The 19538-nt window shown below is 46.3% G+C and overlaps 1 protein-coding gene across 2 annotated transcripts in view; it reads left to right on the forward strand.

The window, feature by feature from the left end:
- Positions 1-19538, forward strand: part of AGTPBP1 (ATP/GTP binding carboxypeptidase 1) — a 1256713-nt gene that overhangs the window by 745265 nt on the left and 491910 nt on the right. For both annotated transcript variants that reach the window (XM_085633101.1, XM_085633102.1), the window contains 3 exons: positions 12423-12506; positions 14899-14985; positions 15068-15216. In XM_085633101.1, coding sequence (XP_085489227.1) covers positions 12423-12506; positions 14899-14985; positions 15068-15216 — 320 coding nt within the window. The remainder of the gene's footprint in view (positions 1-12422; positions 12507-14898; positions 14986-15067; positions 15217-19538) is intronic.

A 19538-nucleotide genomic window follows, 5' to 3' on the forward strand; every position in this document is an offset into this window, starting at 1 on the left:
CTTTATTTTTTCACATACTTATTTGTGTACTTTAAAGCTAGATGTTTTATAACTTGCGGTCTTAATACAATAATGAACAGCATTATATAGCCTTGGAAGGGTCATGAATTTAGCTCAACATGGGCGCATTGAGACATTTTAATATGGCTTTGAATAAAAATCGAGCGATGTGAGGCTGTCCTGTTTCTATGAATAACATGGAGGATACGCATCGAACACGGTTAAACTATATAAATTAGGCGCCAGAGAAGGGCTGCATAGAGATGGCTTGAGAGTAACGGAGTAATTATCACGTTTATATGTTGGCTAGTAAAGGTATGCTGGAGAGAAGAGTGGTGATAAGGGGTGGTTAATAGAATCTTTTTTAAATTGGTTAGTCTATATGTGTTTATTAATGAATGTTACAGGAAAATCTGCCTACGATATTTGCTCTCCTGTTGAGGCTGTGGGGAGACAGAAACGGTTGTTACTCTAATCATAAAGGAAGGTATGTGCATACAGGGGGTAAACTGGTGTAATCAGATTACCATTTGGGTTGAGATCTCACTATTTTTTTTTTTTACTTTTCTTTTTATTGATAACCAACTGCAAATAGTCATTGACATCGGTGTGTATATATTACAGCCTTATTACATCAAGTGTATCATCCTCCTATTTTAGACCTGCACCTCCTCAACGCCTTCATCCGGAAGGACACATTTAAAATGCTTGTACTATTCCAGATCTTTTATGCCTTCAACCCTGGAGACTGGATGGTGGACTTTGATGTGCAAGACTATTTAAATACACTCGTCTTTCAGGCCCATCTGTGCTATATGGTGGGATAGGAGCATTTTCAATTCGGTGTGCTCACCTTTGGTCTTGACAGCGAGCCTCGGGTATTCATGAAAGGGATGACAGTGGTAGAAGCACACTTTATGTCGGGGTTTCCAGTGTTCCCCTACCTTTATAACCGGCTGTTAAAAGCAGGCTTGCTCCATGCAGTTGTCAACTACTCTCAGACTACTGCGAACCTTCTATCATCTTTGGGGTTCACTATCAATGTGCGAAAGTCACACCTGACTCCTTCTCAGATTCTCCCTGTCTTCAGAGCCATTCTGGACATGGTTTGGTTTCTTGCCTTTCCCCAGGAAAAGAGTTCAGGGCATTGAGGCTATGATTCCGATCTTTTAGCCTCTGTCCAGGTTTTCAGTGAAGTCAACCTGAAGGCTGCTGGGACTAATGGCCCTCTGCTGGTCAAGCACCCCAGGTGGCATATGCGGCGCTCTGCAGTGGGATCTTAGGTCTTAGTGGTCTCAATATCAAGGGAGCTTCTCCGTCCATGTACAGATTTCAGAGGAGACTACAAAAAATCTGCAGTGGTGGTTACTAGACTAAGATTGAGTCGGCATAAGAACCCTCTCCCTACCACACTTAAAGCAGACAATGGTAACAGATGTGTTGCTTCTGGGTTGGGGCAGCCACCTGGGAGATGCCCCCTTTCATGGAGCAGTTCTGGACAAGGTGCGGTTTCGGGCTCATCCTCCCAAATGGCGAGTCCAGGAAATTAAGGTCGTAGATGTTTTTACCCCTATCCTGTAGTTCACTGAGACTGACTCTTTGAATGCTGGGTCTCATGGTCTCCAGCATCCTGCTCGTGAGACATGCCCATTGGCATATGCGGTCTCTGCAATGGGACCTGAAGTTCCAGTGGGTGCAGCATCGGGGGGATCTCTCCGACATGGTCCAGATCTCGAAGGGAACTGCAAAGAATCTGCAGTGGTGGATAACAAGTTGCGATTGAGTCAGCGGCACACCCTGCTCCCTTCTCCAACCAGATCTGACAGTAGTGACAGATGATTGACTCCTATGATGGGGCAGCCATCTGGAAGAGGTTGAGATCAGAGGCCTCTGGTCTCCGGTGGAATCCAGACTCCACATCAGCCTTCTGGAGCTCCAGGCGATCCGGCTGATATTGAAAGCCTTTCTGCCCTCCAAGTAAAGGCTAGTGCAGGTGTTCACGGACAACGCCACCGCAATGTGGTACTGCAACAAACAAGCCAGGGTGGGGTCGTGAAGCCTTTTTCAAGAGGCCCTGCATTTCTGCACATGGCTGGAAGTTCAGGGCATTTCACTGGTGGTTCACCATCTGGTGGGCTATCTTAACACCATAGCCATCTGCTCTGGTGTTCAGAAAGCCCACCAGAGGGTCAACTCATCCGCAGATGCCTAGCGGATCACGAATGGCATCTCCATCAGGAGATCGCGCAAGGTCACTTTCAGCAGTGGGGTTATATCCATTTGCCACCTCTGAGAATGCGCCATGTCCGCAGTTTTGTGTGATGGAGTTTTCAAGGCGGCTCTTGCTCGGAAACGCATTGTGTGTCGACTGGAGTTGCGGCTTTCTGTGTGCCTTTCTACCCATACCATTCTTGCCCAAAGTTCTCAAGAAGATTAGGTATGACTGGGCCCAAGTCATCCTTGTGGCTCCGGACTGGATGCGGAGCGTCTGGTATACTGAGCTGTTAAGCATGGCCATTGGTCCTCCGATCAGGCTGCCCCTCTTGGAGGGTCTTCTGTCTCAACAGGGGAGGGTTCTCCACCCAAACCTTTCAACACTCTGCATTCTTCCAGGGAGATTGAGCTGCAACAGTTGACAGCTTTCGACTGTCCTTCCAAAGTCTGTGATGTTATCTTGGCAGCCAGGCGTCCCTCCACCAAGAGGATATATACGTGCGGTTTGGGAACATTTGTGGCATGGTGTACAGAAAGACAGATCAATCCCCTTTCTGCCCCTCTTTCTCAGGTTTTTTGTTGTTGTTGTTACTTCTGTTTATTAGAGTAAAGCAGTTTACCACATTATATATTACCACATTCTTATACAATTGGCTAGCAGTGCATAGAAAATCAATAACAAGTACCATATTTTCTATCAAAATCCCCAAGAGGGTGATACAGTACTCTCTGCGCCCAGGGCCTGGGTTACACTGTGCCCTCACGCACCGGGGACACCATTACAGCAGCCATCGGGATGACACATGGACTTGCCCTGTACACGTTCCATTTACCCCCGATTCTTTCCCACTTCAGGGGACAGTCTTTACTTTCATACACTGACTTCTCCGCCACCATTCACCAGTCATTGTCTCCCTTCCAGTCCCTGAGAGACAGTGCGGGCTCTGCCCCCCACAATCACGCTATATTGCGCTTAACTATCATCATGCCCAAGGTGACTCAGCATCGATCAGCTCACGCCAAGTCAGTGGCCTCCCATACATTAAGGAGGCACCACTTAGCTGATAGCAACAGGTTCACTCCACAGATCTCACTCACCAACACCACTGTTTCCCAACAGGTCCGAATCTTTGAGCAGTTCCAAATGATGTGTAAAAAAATACCTTCTTGCCCACACTGTCTGCGGCACATCGTATCCGACCTCCTACCCATTTTTACCAATGTGGTGCAAGACATGTAAACCCTATGTAATATTTTGAGTTGCACCAGTTGGAAATGTGTCCTAAGGCCACCGCCCTGGACGAAGCCAAGACCTCCGGCCAATCGTCTTCTTGCATATGTAATAAATCCGCTGTTCCCGCAAGTACAAAAGGGTATTGGGGGAGTTATTGATAAGTTTTTGGTATGTTAGGGAGATCACCTTACTGGTGAGATGTTCCTCCAATAATCTATTCTCTAGTGGGGACGACGCCGGCAGGTTCTCTCCGCTGGATAGCACAGCCTGCAGAGCATGGCAAATTTGTATGTACTGGAAAGTCTCAGTTGGAGCAAAAATATAAGTCTTGCAAAGCTGCAAAGGGAGTTACCCCCATGCTGGAGCAGAAATCTCCCACCGTAGAGATTCCAGTTAAGTCCCATGTGTCATTCTCCCGTCTCATCGCCATCGTCCCCAAAAGTTCGGAGTCCCACAAAATTGTGGCTTGCGTGATCCTCTTCCCCATCCTAGTTTACGTAGCGTTGTATGCCAGAGACAGACTATCAGTGCAATCAGTCCCTCCAGGTGGAGACTGCGCAGGGCCTTATAGAGTTCTCGTCAGTAGCCTCCCGGCTGGAGAACCAGGCCTTCCATGTGATAGGCTGGTTCATCCCTGGGCTGATGAACCCATTGGTTAATGGTCATCAATTGTGCCACTCTATAATAAGATTGGAGATTTGGCCGAGATATTCCTCCGTCGTGCCAACCTCGTGTCAGTTTCACCAGAGCTATACACGGGGGTCCACTGTCCCAAAACAGAATTCTGCTCTCACTCTCTATCGCCTTGAAATAGGTATTGGGCACTAGAAACTGAGTGTTCTCTAACACGTAAAGAAAGCGTGGTAGTGCCTCTCTTCCCAATAGAGATAGCGAGAGGGACCTCCAGTGATGAACATCGCTTTTGAAGCGAATCAGAGGGTTTTGTAAGTTCTGGCCACGGACAAATTGGGGTCAGTAGTGATAAAGATGCACAAGTATTGGAACCCTTCTGTTACTATCTGCGCCTCACATCCTGGCGGGAGGTGCTGTGCTGGCCTGTCGAGGACAATCACCACTAATTTAGACCAGTTGATCGTAAATCCGGAGTGTTTACCAACGATAGAGAAGATATTCAGTAGCCTAGCAATGGAGGATTTTGGAGCGGCCACGTAAAGAAGGATATCATCAGCATATAAAGATAGTCTGTCCTCCTAGTCTTTTGTCCACTGTAAACCTCGAATCAAAGGGTCTCCCCCTAATCCAGGCCACCAACGGTTCAAGAATTAAGGCAAATAAAAGGGGAGACAGGGGACAACCCTGCTGGGTCACTCACTGGAGGGGAAAGACTCGAAACACCCTGCTATTTACCACTACCTGCGCCGAAGGTTCAGCATGAAGCAGTCGGAACCAGGACAAAAAGCCCGGGCCAAAGCCTGTATTTTTAAGCACAGCAAAAAGATACGTTCACTATATCAAAGGCCATGTGTGCATCAAGTGACATGATCGCCGCATTTTCGCGGACTAGGTGTACACGTCCAAAGACCCCATGTAGCTGTCTTAGGTTAAGAGCCGTACTGCGACCTGGTATGAACCCCGATTGGTCTGGGTGGACCAATTTCAAAATGAGTGGAATCAGTTGAAGTACTAGAAGCTTGGCGAGAATCTTTGCCTCAGCATTCAGTAAAGAAGTAGGTCTATATTAGGCACACTGCTCAGGTGGTCTGCCCTATTTGTGTATTTTTAACACTGAGGCGAGCCTCTGTTCTTCGAGGAGTGCACCTTTGCGCTGGCTTTTTTCAAACATTTTCAATAGTAGGGTGCTATGGTGGACCCTGTGAGTTTATATAGTTCTATATGAGTCCGTTAGGCCCCAGTGTACTGCCCACATTTAGAGCTTTATTAGCCTATTTTACTTCATCCTCCATGAGGCCACTGTCTAGGAGCATCAGATCCTCAGATGAAAGGGTCGGGAGCAGTCTATCTGCCAAGAAGTCGAGGGACTCAAGCTCTGGGATTAAGGCCCCAGAGGAATAAAAGCGAGAGTAGTAGGTTGCACATGTATCAGCGATAGCCTGCAGATCGCACAGATGCTCCCCATCTTCCGAATCTACCTCCGCCACCCAGCGGCTCTCTCGATCGCTCCTATCCAAGCAATTTTCCTGCCCTATGCCCTAGTTCATACACCCGCAATTGCATAGCTCTATAATTGGCCCTGGCCGCCTCTGTCACCATTTCCCTCTATTCCTGCTGCTTGAGGTTTAGAGAGTGTTGCGCTTTGTCATGCTCATCTCCCACTAGCTGGGCTTTCAGCTCTACAATGTCTTGTTTGAGTTACTCCACCGCACCTCGCCTGTTTTGCCTGTTTCCCACCGTCAAAGAGGGAGCCTGACCCCTAATTACTGCCTTAAAGGCTTCCCAGAGTGTCAGTTAACAGGTGACGGAGAGCTCATTATCCTTAAAGTAGTAAGTCATGTGCTGCTTGAGCCCTTCCCTTACAACTGGAAGGTTAAGGTACAAGGGGTTTATAGAGATTGTGCCCCTAATATGCTGAATGCCTAGATTATACCTCACACATACGGGGGAATAATCAGTGATTCCTCTTGCCAGGTGCCGTACATTCCAGAAATTCGGAAGAGAGGAGGGCTCGATACTGAGCCCCACCCTTTTCAATTTGTACATTGGCCCCTTGGTAGGAATTGTAGATAAATACAAAGTGACCATTGTATACTATGCGGGAGATACGCAACTGATTGTCACCCTATTCCAAGACTCGGAGAAAGCCGCCAACTAGTTTTCCTCTTGTCTAGGAGAGCTTGCCGCCTGGATGTCTAACAACTGCCATAGATTGAACGACAGTAAGACAGAGGTCCTAATCATGGGGAAGGCCCCCTTATCTGGGCCTCGGCATGGTGGCCCCAGACCTTGGGCTCAACCCCATCCCCCAAAGACGAAACAAAAGATCTTGGGGTCTGGTTTGACCCTAAACTCTCCTTTGAGAATCAAATCAAGAAGGTTGTTGGAAAATTCTTCGGCACTCTCAAAGTCCTAGGAAAGACCCTAGACTTACTTCCTCTATCGGCCAGGAAAACTCTTGTACACGTTCTAGTCACATCCCAGATGGACTATGGCAATATACTATACTTAAGAGCAGCAAAAGAATGCCTGAATAAACTGCAATGCATTCAGAATGTGGCTGCACGGCTGGTCCTAAACCTTCACATAAGAGCCACCTCTGCCAGGGCACTGGAGACCCTTCCGCTGGTTACCAGTGGATAAAAGGATCATCTACAAAGCAATGTGCTACTGCCACCGAATTTTGTGGAGAAGAGTTCCTAGTTATCTACACCCCATGTTAACTCCCATAATCCTGTTCGCAATTTGAGGTCTGCAGGAGCACATCTGGTCAAAATGCCTAGAGTCCAATGGGCCAGAATGGGGGCACGTTCCTTTGGATATCTGGCAGCTGAAAAGTGGAACTCGATACCACTTACCCTGAGAGCCGAGCCGTCTGAGAGCATCTTCTGTAAAGGTTTAAAAACCTGGCTCTTCCAACCCTAATCTGAGTCTTTCCTTGGGGGCCTCTGTTCTGTCTTCTATTTTGGTTTTCTTAGCTGCACTCTGTTCTCTTTACGGGGGACTGGATCCTAGCACGGGGCACACCGCTGGGTGTAACCAGGCGCTCTATAAATGGAATTATTATTTTTATTATAAAATCAATGCTGGAAAGGCTTCCATGTGCCCTGGAGTGAAATGTTAAGTGTTGTGCGGTAGGGTTAAGGGCCCTCCAGACGTTTACCAAGCCCAAAGGAGCAAGGAAGTTCGCCAGTTGGGTACTCAAAGGTACTGGCTGCCTTCGGGTTGCGATCTCTATTATTACAGTGTGATGTTAATTTCTCTCCTCGCCCCCAATCAGGAAACCTCCTTTAGGCAATCAAAGCATAAGGGCATCCAGGTCCGTGAGAGTAGTGCTGTGCATAGCTGGCGAGACATAAATGGGTATAATACTAATATTCTCACCCTCCAACGTACCTGTGGGAGCTGCATATCTACCCAACTTGTCCGACCAGGTCTTATCAACAAAGAGGGGTAATTGCTTTTTGAGGTGTATCCCGGTGCCCCTGGAGCAGGAGGTGTAGCCTGCGTGAACCACCATTTTGTAGCCCCTGCGATCTAGTGCCTTGCAGGCATTACCCATAAGGTTAGTCTCTTGCAATAGGATTACGTCAGGAGAATGTCGCTTAATATATTGGAGTAACACTCCATGTTTAATCATGTCCCCCAACCCGTTCACATTCCAGGATAATAATCAGGGCTCAGAGATGGATGTGTCTACCCCAGTGGCCATTCGTCTCCGTAAGGTGACACCCCCATTGTTACCCCCCCCCCCCCCCCCCCCGCTGCCTAAAACCTGTTGAACAACCCCCTCCCTCTCTTGCTCAGTCCCCTTGATTGTAAGTGAAAACTTGTATAGGCATAACCAAGGAAAAGACCCTCTTCCCGTGTCCGTGCATGACTGACCCAACACTGCCCGCTCCCCCAACTCTGCAGAGTGCCTGTCATGCCAACCCAACATAGTAAATTTAGGTGACTGTGGACCTTCCTACATACCAGTCACCCATTCCTCATAGAAGGAAATGTATAACACCATCAGATCTAATAGATTGATATTGTCGTCCCATGCCTCAAACAAGTCAATATCTCAAGACAGAGTCCCCAGCTGCCTCAAAAGGGGGCTTCAAGCACCGGCATAGCACCCAAAAGGACCTCCACCCAGTTAACTGGGCTGTCAAAGCATCCCAACCCCAAATCCCAGTACCAATTTAGCACTGTTCACCCCAGTTCTCAGGGGAGAGCACTGCTCACATGTATTTGAACCTGAATCAGGCAGTCAGTCTTCCTGTCGATGCTCTGTATCCCCCTCCAGCATCGGAGCGTACCCTGTGGACCCACTGTCAGCCGCCTCAAATCTCTTTCACTGCCTTCCATGCCTCGCCTCATGGCCGGTGCTTCCAGATGTTCTCCATCCTTCGAGCCACTCCCAGGCCTCTAGAAAACTGCGTCACTGACTCTGCACTTTCAGTGTTAAGTCCAGGAAAAAGGTTATGTGTGCACTATCATACAACACTGGCGGAGCCATGCGGGCCGCCTGGAGCACGACGTCTTGGTCTTGAAAATGAAAGAGTAAGGCGAAGATGGGCGTCGGCGGAGCCCCGGGCCACAGCCGCCGCCCCCCCCCCCACCCCCCCCGGCACTCGGTGTGCCATTTCCACAGAGAAGAACTTCGAGATGCCCCGGGGCTGGAGGTGCTTGAGAGTAAGGTCCTCCACGAATAGATCTGCAGCTGGCTCCTCCGCACGTTCAGGGACACCCAGTATACGGACATTGTTGCGCCAGGATCTACCTTCATAGGCTTAAAGTCTCGCTTCCAGGAAATTGTTAGAGGCCTCCAGTTCACCTACTTGACTCTTGAGGTTCTTTGTGTCTTGAAGCAAAGTCTTCGCTGAGTCATTCAGCTCTTTTTCTCTTGCCCCCATGTTGCGAAGATACATCCACATCAATTAGACCTCTGTTGTTACGGAGTCTATGCGCGATTCCACCACTGTGTAAACTCTGTGTATGAAGCGACAGAGAGGTTTCTCCGGATGCCTGCGGGGTTGTGAAGGATGACTGATCTTAGGAGCCCTCCGGAGCCCCTGGCCCTCTAGGGAGCGCTAATGTGTCCATTTTCATTTGGTGGGGGCCCGTTCGTTTTTACCACCTGTCATTCCATTAGTGGAGGCAGGATGGCACCAGCGTGGGGTAGAGGGGACATTGGGATACTCGCCGCTGACTGCTAGCTGGTGCCCACAGGTCCCCAACACGGCCTGTCGGATTTCTTCCAGCATGTCCCCATGGTAAATAATTTAATTACCGGGACTTAATTTGATACAGAAAAATAATAAAAATAGCTCAGTAAAATAAGAGGCAAAATCCGTGATATTAGAGGTTCGGAATGAGCTTTATTCCAATGGACGATTCGAAATCGTGGACTCCAGGTTCCATCACCACGGAGGTTCAGGAAGTGAAGTACATACTTTATTGATAAGTAATCACTTTTATACAATAGGCATTACAGTGAAGCAAATGCAGGAGGCGTAACAATTGATAGTAAAGATAAAACATACATGCGTAGCAAAAGTGGGCGTAACCGGGTGTAACTAAAGAACGTCATCAGGTATGATGTCATAATAGGGTGGTTCCATGAAAGAATTTTGCAATGTCAGCAGAAATACTTGGCAGAAATGCGCGCGCAGCAGCATGACGTATGATTGACGTGCGACTAGGGGGTGAAGGGGATTTGACATTTAACTCTACATGTGGCGACAGATGTCTGGAGGGTCAAGTCAACCTAATCCCAAATCATATCTAACATCCTATGTTTAAAGAACTATGTTATCCAAAAGAGAGGTCTCTTAGAGTAGAATCTTATTCTATACTGACTATACTGACTGTTAGTGCGTGTACAAGCGTCTAAGTGTCTACACTAGATGCGAGGGCAGAAGTCTTCCATAATAATAGGGCTATGAATTACTTGCATAAAGACAGAGAAGCCGGGCCTTTGCTCGGTAGCTGGAAGAATGTTTACTTAAACTACTAGACAGGAATGCATTGGGCAGGGAGCGGAGCAGATAATTTCGAAGGTGAAATACAGTTTTTGGCAGGCGACAAGCTGATGTCAGGCACCGTTAGCTGCGCAGAGAATGAGGACAAAGTATATGGATACAGATGCAGGCTCAGACTGGAGCTCTCAGAGGCAGAAGGCAGGAAAAGCTTGATGGCAGAATCAGGGCCTACTCGCCTGGACTGTAAAATGGCATAAGTGAACCATATAAAGCCGGTGGCCTTTCATACTTAGAAATGGAATATCCGGCCTATTCATGGCGGATCTGAAAGAGGACGTGTTGACGGTGGACGCACATGTGTTTGCGTCTTCATAACTGGAACTGGAGGGAACATACATGTACTTATGATTCATACATGAAACCGTTGGGGTCCAAGATAGGGGACATAACTGATCAGAAAAATCCATATTTCCACACTCTCACAGAACTGCAAGTCAGCGGCTTTGTAGTCGTGTAGCTTTCCCTTGCAGTCCGGAGTAGAGCAGCTTAGGGTTGCCTGGGCTCTGGCTCCTCTGGACCCCTGCTGTCAAAGAGGGGTCCGCCTGGACTACAGGGTCACAAGTCCTAGCCAAACCGTCTTGCTCATACGTGATAAATGAAGGCCCTTCTCAAACAGGCGTTGGCAAGGCCCAGTCTAGCTCCACTCTTACCTGGCGCGGTAGCACTCGCTCTTGCGTTTCCAGCAAATACACAATGTCCCCAAACTGCCGTGTTCCCTTGCAGCGCGACTCGAGGTGTCACCAGTGCAGCGTCTCACCCTTCAGGGCCAGTCCATGTTGCAGCAGGTCCTCTTTCTCAAGGGAGTCTCACCGCAGCCTCTCTACCAGCGCGCCTCTCACCTCTTGTCTAACCGCTCACAGAATCTGGTCGGTCAGGGATGGAAGCCATCAGACCGGTGCCGCTTGACTCTCCCCCATTGATGGGTTAGGGGACAGGAACCTCCTCGCATCGGGGGAGTGCACAGCACAAGCACCTCCAACAGCTTTGCGGGCTGCAGCCTTCGCAATGCCTGTCACGGAGAGCAGTTCGCCTAATTAGCCTCAGGCACCCATCCTGATGGGCATCCTCGTGTGAAATTGGTCCACAGAACCACCTCGGGGGAGGTGTTGTTTGGGTATCTATTCTAGGATAAGGAATCTGCAGCTAGAAGTCACTATCAGATGAACAAGTTACTTATCTTCGGTAACGCTTTATCTGGTACAGACTCTATCTAGTTTCAGATTCCTTAATGACTCTCCAATCCTCCCCGCTCTGCAAACAAATTTCTAGGGACAGGACTTTCCTCTTTAAGGGCCCTAGTATTCCACAGCAGTGCTCAGTGTACTTTGTGGCTCTACTCCTCTCGTGGACAGTCGCGAAAAGTCACTGATGTCAGAGTGCTGGGGCGGTTCCTATACAGGCACCATGCACGTCTCTTCCGGCGCAGATGACGCCACGTGGATCTGAACAATGTCACCTACTGGCGCACAGGAGTACTGCTCAAGACAAATTTCCAGATCCAGTCTAACGCCTGGGGCTAATTCTAAGGTAAGGAGTCTTTGGCTGGATTGAGCCTCTACCAGATAATGTGTTACTGAACTTGTTAGTTTCATACGCTCTTGTTAGATGGAATCTTAACAAGTATAAATGGTGGTATTGCAAGGGCCTACTGATCGGCTTTAACAGCAGGGTATACCGTGGGTCACATGACTACCTCATTGATTTTTTAGTATTTGAATTAAACGTGAAGGTGACAGTGACAACCTGCAGAAAACATTCAATAGTCACCACTTGTCCATAATCCGCGGATACATTTGCATTCATTATGTACATTTAATCGCACCTGCAATATGCTCTTTGGATGCTCTTCAATCTGATGTGGCTGGAAAGCGAAGTTCTTACTCCTACTACTTCACTATTCTCTCTTTGCTTCGGCATTACCTCCATCATGACCAGTGATTCATTTGGCCGCATAAGTGTGTTTTAATTTTAATTGCTTAGTAAAATTTTTAAATGTATCGCAGCTTGATGAAGGTTAGTATTGCTACAAGATACAGGAAGACAATATCAAGCTCATTGTTTCGGTGGCAGGCTGTTGTAATGACTATAAATATTTTCCGACACATTTTGGTTTAAGTTAGTTGTTCAGCTGTGGACTAAATCACACACTATTTATCATAATTTATGTGGGGAAAGGCCTTCCAGATAATCATAAGAAAATATCTTGCTTTAGCTAAATCGTTATTCACTGAAAGGCAACTATGAATGATTTACTGCACATTATTAGATGAAGGCAGAGGTAACTCACATTTTTGTTTTACTTATGATTCCAGGAACAAGATTTCCCAAGATATAGAGCGGATGATTCATCCAAATGATATCATAGATAGAGTTTTGTACGATCTCGATAATCCAAGGTTGGTATATTTGATATATTGTATTCTTGAAGTTTTTACCAAACTCTTGTCACTGTAAAGGAAAAAGTGGAATGATCACATAATTTTCCAATATTACTGTTCTAGTGTCAGGATCTAGTAACCCCTCTACTAAATGAAGTCATTTGACAAACGTCTGTGGTAGTTCAACATAAAGGGTATCTGATAAAGCTGCATAAGTGCCTAATCACACATAGCTGTAAACTGCTGTAGAAAAAACACCACTCCACAAATTACATTATGCTGTAGCAAAAACACCAATACACAAATTACATTTGCACCAAGCATACGGGTGTGATATGTGACCTTTATAAACTGATGTTCATGGGTAATAGTTAGCACAAAATATGTTTTGGTGCTTTGTTTGCATTTGGTCAGCTGTGTCTCTGGTTTGTGCATTGTCAATTACCAGTAGGTAGAATTCGATGATAATTGTGTGCACAGCCAGTGGAGTACACACAATTTGTGCTCATCTCCTAAGACGCGTTACATTTAAAATGGGTGCATAATTTTCTCCATTGTTCACATTGATGCAGAGGGCTCAATGAAGCTGGAGTAAATGTAAAGCATCACACCTTTAAATTCTGTGCCAATTCTTTCACTGTACATCATTTACATGCATGAAAAAGCAAAAGAAAACAGCACAACCGAGTGTTTTGTGGCTATGCTCCAACTTCTTTTGACACTTGGGCACTGCAGTCTTTTTGAAATTGTTTCTTTGATGCCTATATTTATGTAGGTTGTATTTTCACTTTTCATATCCGATTTTAAAAACTTCTTTCTAGGGTTAAAAAGCCGATTGGGAGCATATGTAATCTAGATGAGCCCTCTTTATAGCTTCTGAATGGTTCTAAACGTGAATGAACTCCTTTTAGTGCGGCCCCAGTAGATTCCTATGCCAGGCTCTGGTAATTGTGACACACTTCATGTTTTAGGGTAACTCTAACCACTGATCGTGGTTCCATTGCACTGCGAATAATGCTAAGTGGTGTTGTCCTTGGCCAAGTCAAAGAACCATCTTGTCTGCCCAGTAACCCTCTCTGCCCAGTGGGATTCGCCTCTAAAAGGGAATTTCAATTGTTAGTAGGCCGGGAACATGTATTGTGTGAGTATGTGAAATGGTGGAAAATTCCAGGCTTTGACATCTTCAAAGTACCAAGGTGAAAACTACAAGACAAAGGTAAATTTTATTTTTTAATAGAACTAAAATGTGTTTCTTCTGTGCTAGACACACACACCTGCTCAGCGCCCAGGATACCATTGCAGGAGATAGTGCGCTTTCATAACATAATATGGCAGCCATTCTTGTAGAAGAATTTAACTTATGAGTGCTACAAGTAACTGATATCTACTCAAGAAGAAACCCATGCCCGCTTTCTGTTCCGGCTTTTGCTTTTTGCACCCAATGAATGACACATACCCCAAAAAATGTTCTGACACCCCAGGTTGAAGCCCAAGGTGTGTTCTCATTGGATCTGTGCAGCTGATCACGTCACTGCAGCATCACATCCTACTTTGAGGCATGCCTTTTCTGTTCAAACAGTGATATTTGCAACACATTAAAGGCTGCGTTCAATTTCGAGCAATGTTTGCGGTACACATAGATTTTTCTAGAGGTTTGGTCTAACCAACTGTTGGCAAACAGTCTGTTATTAGTTGTTGAGTATGTTAGACATTTCTAGATGCCGCTTAGCCTAGTGCGTTAGCTGTTCCACTTTTTGCTATCTGGTTTTTACATTCACAGTGTTTCTTGTTACAATGAATTCTGGTTGTCATTGTTTTGTGCAGACAGTACCAGCAATTGGTATGTAAATCCATCCAGAGGTACGTGCTCAATATGTACACTGTTTATTCCCTAACATTAGGTTGATGTTGTGTCAGTATCCTGTCTGTTTGACACAAGTTGAATTGCTATTACAAAGAGCTCCATTTAAAAACGTTACCTAAATGTCATCAGAACATGTAACAATGCCCTTTATATTTTCACCACATTTTAAATTAGAATTTCATTTATTCATTTGTTTTGTAATTTTTGTTAAGCTTTTCTGATCATCTCAATTTTGTTATTTCTGATTGTTTAAAAATAAATCAATTGATGTATTTTTCCCAAACTCCGTGACCCATTGGCATTTTGTTAGTTTTATTTTACACACGTGGTTTATACCCAATTTTATGCGATACAGATCGTTTCTGGTGCTGTTTCTGCTTGGCTTTCAGTGATCAGTGGACCTCTTAAATTGCCAAAACGTATGCCAGATAATATTGAGCGCTTTTATAGGTTTTCTCATGTGTCATAGACTGACCACTAAATCTCCGAAATATATTAATTGAACAAATTGTGAACTCCTAGTAACCTGCATACGTTTTTTTCTAGCTGTCCTGTGCTAGAAGAGAGTGAGATTTTGAAATTTAATTCTAAATTTGAATCTGGAAATCTCCGGAAGGCAATTCAGATTAGGAAGTAAGTTGAATTTATGTTATAATTAAACATGACATACATTTAAAATTAATTACTAAGCTATATGTTTTATGTAAATTTCTAGGTATGAATATGACCTCATTCTGAATTCCGATATAAACAGTAACCATTATCATCAGTGGTTTTACTTCGAAGTGAGTGGAATGCGGCCAGGAATTGGATACCGCTTCAATATTATCAACTGTGAAAAGTCCAACAGTCAGTTTAACTATGGTAAGCGCTAGCTAATTTTTAGGTATCACTGACTAAAATATTTATACTTTGCACAAAACCACACTTTAGCACAGCTTTAGGGTGTCACACAAAAGAATAACAATGCAACACCTGAAACAATTAACCATAAAATAATTAATACAAGCGTGCAAAGAAAGATACAAATACACATCTACAGAATAATTATCCTCCATATATAGCCATTATAATGTATCAGTTCTCATAAAGTAATAACAAAGTGCACATTTACAGGTCTAAAAATAACTGAATGTCAGGAACATGCATTGCAAAGAACTAACCTTCAGGCCTCCCTAAAGCAGTCTAGTTTCTTGAGACAAAATAATTCATCTTCGAACATATGACTGTCTTCCCTCCCACCTATCGATTCCTTCTAAGGGTGTAAACTCCTATTTTTTTTCCCTCTCAACTAACTAATTGGGATCAGATGGAGTCTTAAATCTGACTCTCATAATGACCACTACTTTGTTTGGGTTGTAACATTTGTCCCCCTTTGTTGCTCCTTTTCTTACGGACATCAGAGTTGCATCAGGCTGAGTCTTAAGTCTGGCTCTCCTTTTGACCTCTGCCTGGTTTGGGTTGTACAGATTGCTCGCCCTTTGTTGGTCCTTATCTTATGGACTTGTTTAGTCAATATTTCTTAATGGATATTGTCCCTCTACTTTTAAAGAAGTAATGGTCTTTCTGCATTTCTGGAGGATGTTCAGCTGAATGCATAGGTCAGCAGTTTCACAGACCCTGGCCCTATTTAACCTGACTGCAGTGTTCACATTTTAACACAGTGTTTTGATTTATTGTCCACTGCTGCCTGGTTCTGGTCTTTCTTGAAAGAAATGTTTCAATCAATGTCTCTTCCTCCCTTCCACCTCTGCCTAGTATCCCATTTGTTTTCTTCAAAGACTTCTCTCTTGTCCTCTTTACTGTTTACTTTGAGCCTCTGGTGTGACACAGTTGCTGGTGGTGGAATGTTTGCAACTTTGCAGCAGGATTGCCCATATGAAAAACAGGTTAAATACTAATGAATGTCATTGGTGTACCTAGGCCTTCTGCGGGGTCCTCGTCCTTACCGTCAGAAATGTGGCTCTGCACCATTCCGTTTTTGGGAATACTTCTCTTTTTCTGAAGGGCAAACTGGCACTCTTGTCACCTTTTGAGTGTATTGTAAGCTAGTGACCCCCTGAGTCAGGAATAAAAAAGAAGTGGCTCCTCTTTATTCTTTGCATTGCCACTGGTTAAAAGGTTACCAGTTGTTTTACGTCAGACACAGATTTTGTGGCCTTAGGCTGGCTCTGTGCTTTTATTACATAACAAACTGGTGTGTTTGAAGAGCGCAGTTCATTCTGAGTGGTTTTCTGGTGCCACTACCAGATATTTATTGTCACTCAGTTCATTGATATTCATTTAATCAACCTTAGAAAAGATGATGGCCCACTGAAAATCCATCCTGTAACTATGTTGTCGAGCACAAATTCTTTCAGTTGAAGCTTTACTTCACTGAGGCCTTGGACCTGCCATGCTCACTGGGATCTGTAGCTTTCACCAGCACCAAGAAACCTCAGGGTGTACGTTTGTGCTTTAGAAATTATTACCATGCCATTGTTTTGACTATCTCGTAAATCTTTTTAGGTGCAATGGGGTTAGTACTTGCAGAATGTTACTTTGAAATAGCATCCCTGTGAACCCTGAAAAAACCCTTAAAACCCTTTATTAACCTATACGCTTAACCTTTTCTGAGCCCGAAACGCCTCTGTAAACCTGTTACTACTGTGTGCCCCTACCAATCTCTGATGCCTAAAAATCCCAATCTGACTTCTAGACGCAGATTCCTTACCTTAGAATTATCCTCAGGCATCAGACTGGATCTGGAAATGTTTTCATGAGCAGTACTCCTGCGCACCAGTAGGTGTTGTTGTTCGGCTCAGAGTTGCGCTGTCCGCACCGAAAGTGATGTTTACAGTGTCTATGTAACTGTCCCCAAGGCGCGCTGAAACGTTGATTCTTTTCTTTCTGTGCCAGTAAGAGCAGATTTGGGAAGAGCTACCTTTTAGTCACATTTTTTACTTCACTTTTTTTGATGTTTTGTAAAAGAGGTCTTACCGCCTCATGTGGCAGAAATGTCATCAAAGAAGGTGGGCTTCAAGCCCAGTGGTGCCAGACGGACCTGAACCTTGTTTGCTCTGGTGCCTCAAATGACACCAAGGCCTGTACTGACTACGGTGCCATGCATTCCAGTCAAGAGGAAGGTCCCGGGAACGATTGCGGAGTCCGAGGTCATCATCCTACTCCAAGTCGTCAAGCCATACAGCTAAGTCTCAGCCCCACAAAAACAATAAGAAGCCGAAGCGTTCTTCGACTTCACCTCGTTCTTCGGGCCAACAAGATGAGGGCGCATCACTCAATGGTTGAGCCAGCGCCTGGGCCGACTCTGTGCCTCTCTGCGTTTTCGGAAGGCGGAGCGACCCCAGCTCAACTTCGAGTTTTATGAGGCCATGCGCCTCATTTGAGTGGCCCGTTCCCTCTTGCTCACCTTCAGGCCCCACAGGTTTGGGAGGGACTCCCACTGGATCCACGCCGGCGGCTCCTGCACCAGTTGGGCCCCAGGAATCCACAGATGGATCCACATCAGCACCAGTCGTGCCATGCCTTGCCCAGCTCCAGTCCCGAGGCTGACGCTCCCCACACCGCTGATGCCCACTGGCAGCACCATTCCCATTTACATCTCCAACTCTGACACGGAGTCGTAGAGACGCCGCCCAAAGCATACTTTTGTGCCTACTGTAGCCATGCCTCCCTGGCCAGACCGTGAGCCCTAGTCCTATGGGCTAGGACTCGGGTTGGCAATGGCAGGGGGTCGCTAGTTCCTGAAGAATACCAGCCTTATGAATCCTTGGACTGGTGTGAGGTTCTGGGTGCAGCCAGTGGACTGGATACTTTACCAGATACTGGCAAGCTTTCTGCCCCTACCATGGCTACAGGAGGAGGCAGCTTCATTCACAATGGTGGTGCCAAGGGGAGCTGAGGCCCTGGACCTTAGTTTGCCTTTTTGTGGCAGTCAAGACTAATGTCTTGATGAAAGTGCTTCAACCAGGAGTGTCCCCTTCCGAATTGCTTCTCCCACTGATGTCCTGTTTGGGACCTGTTCCAAGCCCAATACGGGCTTCTGTGGACAGGCCAATTGCCCTCCGCCACTTCCTCGCTCCAGAAGACTCCAAATTCCTCACATAACACCCTACCTTGGAGAGCTTGGTAGTCCAAGCATCCAATTCACATGTAAATCCTGGCACATTTCCAACCACCTCGCCGCATTGGGAATCCAAGAGACTAGACAATTTAGGCAAGAACATTTTTTCTTCCACCAGCCTGGCATTGCGGTCCATGAACACTACATGCCTTTTGGGCCACTATTCCCACGCTTTTTGGATACTGTTGTGCAGGTGCCGCCAATGGTCCTTGGGGAGGCCAGGTCATGTGCTCCTAGGCTATTGCTGGCAGGAGGGATGCAACTAGGTTCACCATCTGATGTAGACTAGACACCACCGACTCACTAGGCAGAGCAGTTTCATCTACAGTGGCCCTGCCATGCCTGGTTGAGGTCTACTGGCTTTTCTGGGGATGTCCAGACATCACTCATAGACATGCCCTTTGATGGCTCCCATTTATTCGGAGACGAGGCGGATTTAGTGCTGTAGCGTTTTAAGGACCACAAGGCTATGGCCACGTCCTTGGGCATTTCCATGGCCCCTTGTCACCCTCAATCTGCCTTTTGCCCCTTTCGTAGCCATGGAAGGGGCTTGCAGCATCGCCTTTACCCTCCCAGCCCCCGAGGCGTGCAAGCTTTCCATCTTCTGCTTTGGTGTGGGCATGGTACCTACAGACACCTTGAGTTGGGTGGCCAGCGGTCGGGTCAGTTCACCACCCCCCCAGCAGCTGCAGCCTCCAAACCTTGCTACTCTACCTATTTACCATGGCAGAATTCGCCATCACCTGCCCCACTGGCAGTCCATAACATCGGATAGATGGGTTTTGCAGATTGTCCAAAAGAGCTACTCCATCCCCTTTGAGACTACCCCTGCCTCCATGCCACCTACTTATGACAGGCTGACGGAGAACCACCTATCTCTCATCCTACAGCAAGTGACTGCTCTTTTGGCCAAAAGAGCCATCGAGAGAGTGCCGACGAGAGTGGGTCGTGGTTGTTATTCCCGCTCTGGCGCCAAGAAGGGCGGAGCCTTGTCCTACCCTAGACCTGAGCTCTCTCAACTTCTTCCTCAAGAAGGAGAAGTTCAAAATACTCACTCTTGCTC

The sequence above is a fragment of the Triturus cristatus genome, chromosome 2_1, assembly GCF_964204655.1.
Source record: "Triturus cristatus chromosome 2_1, aTriCri1.1, whole genome shotgun sequence".
Lineage (NCBI taxonomy): Eukaryota > Metazoa > Chordata > Amphibia > Caudata > Salamandridae > Triturus > Triturus cristatus.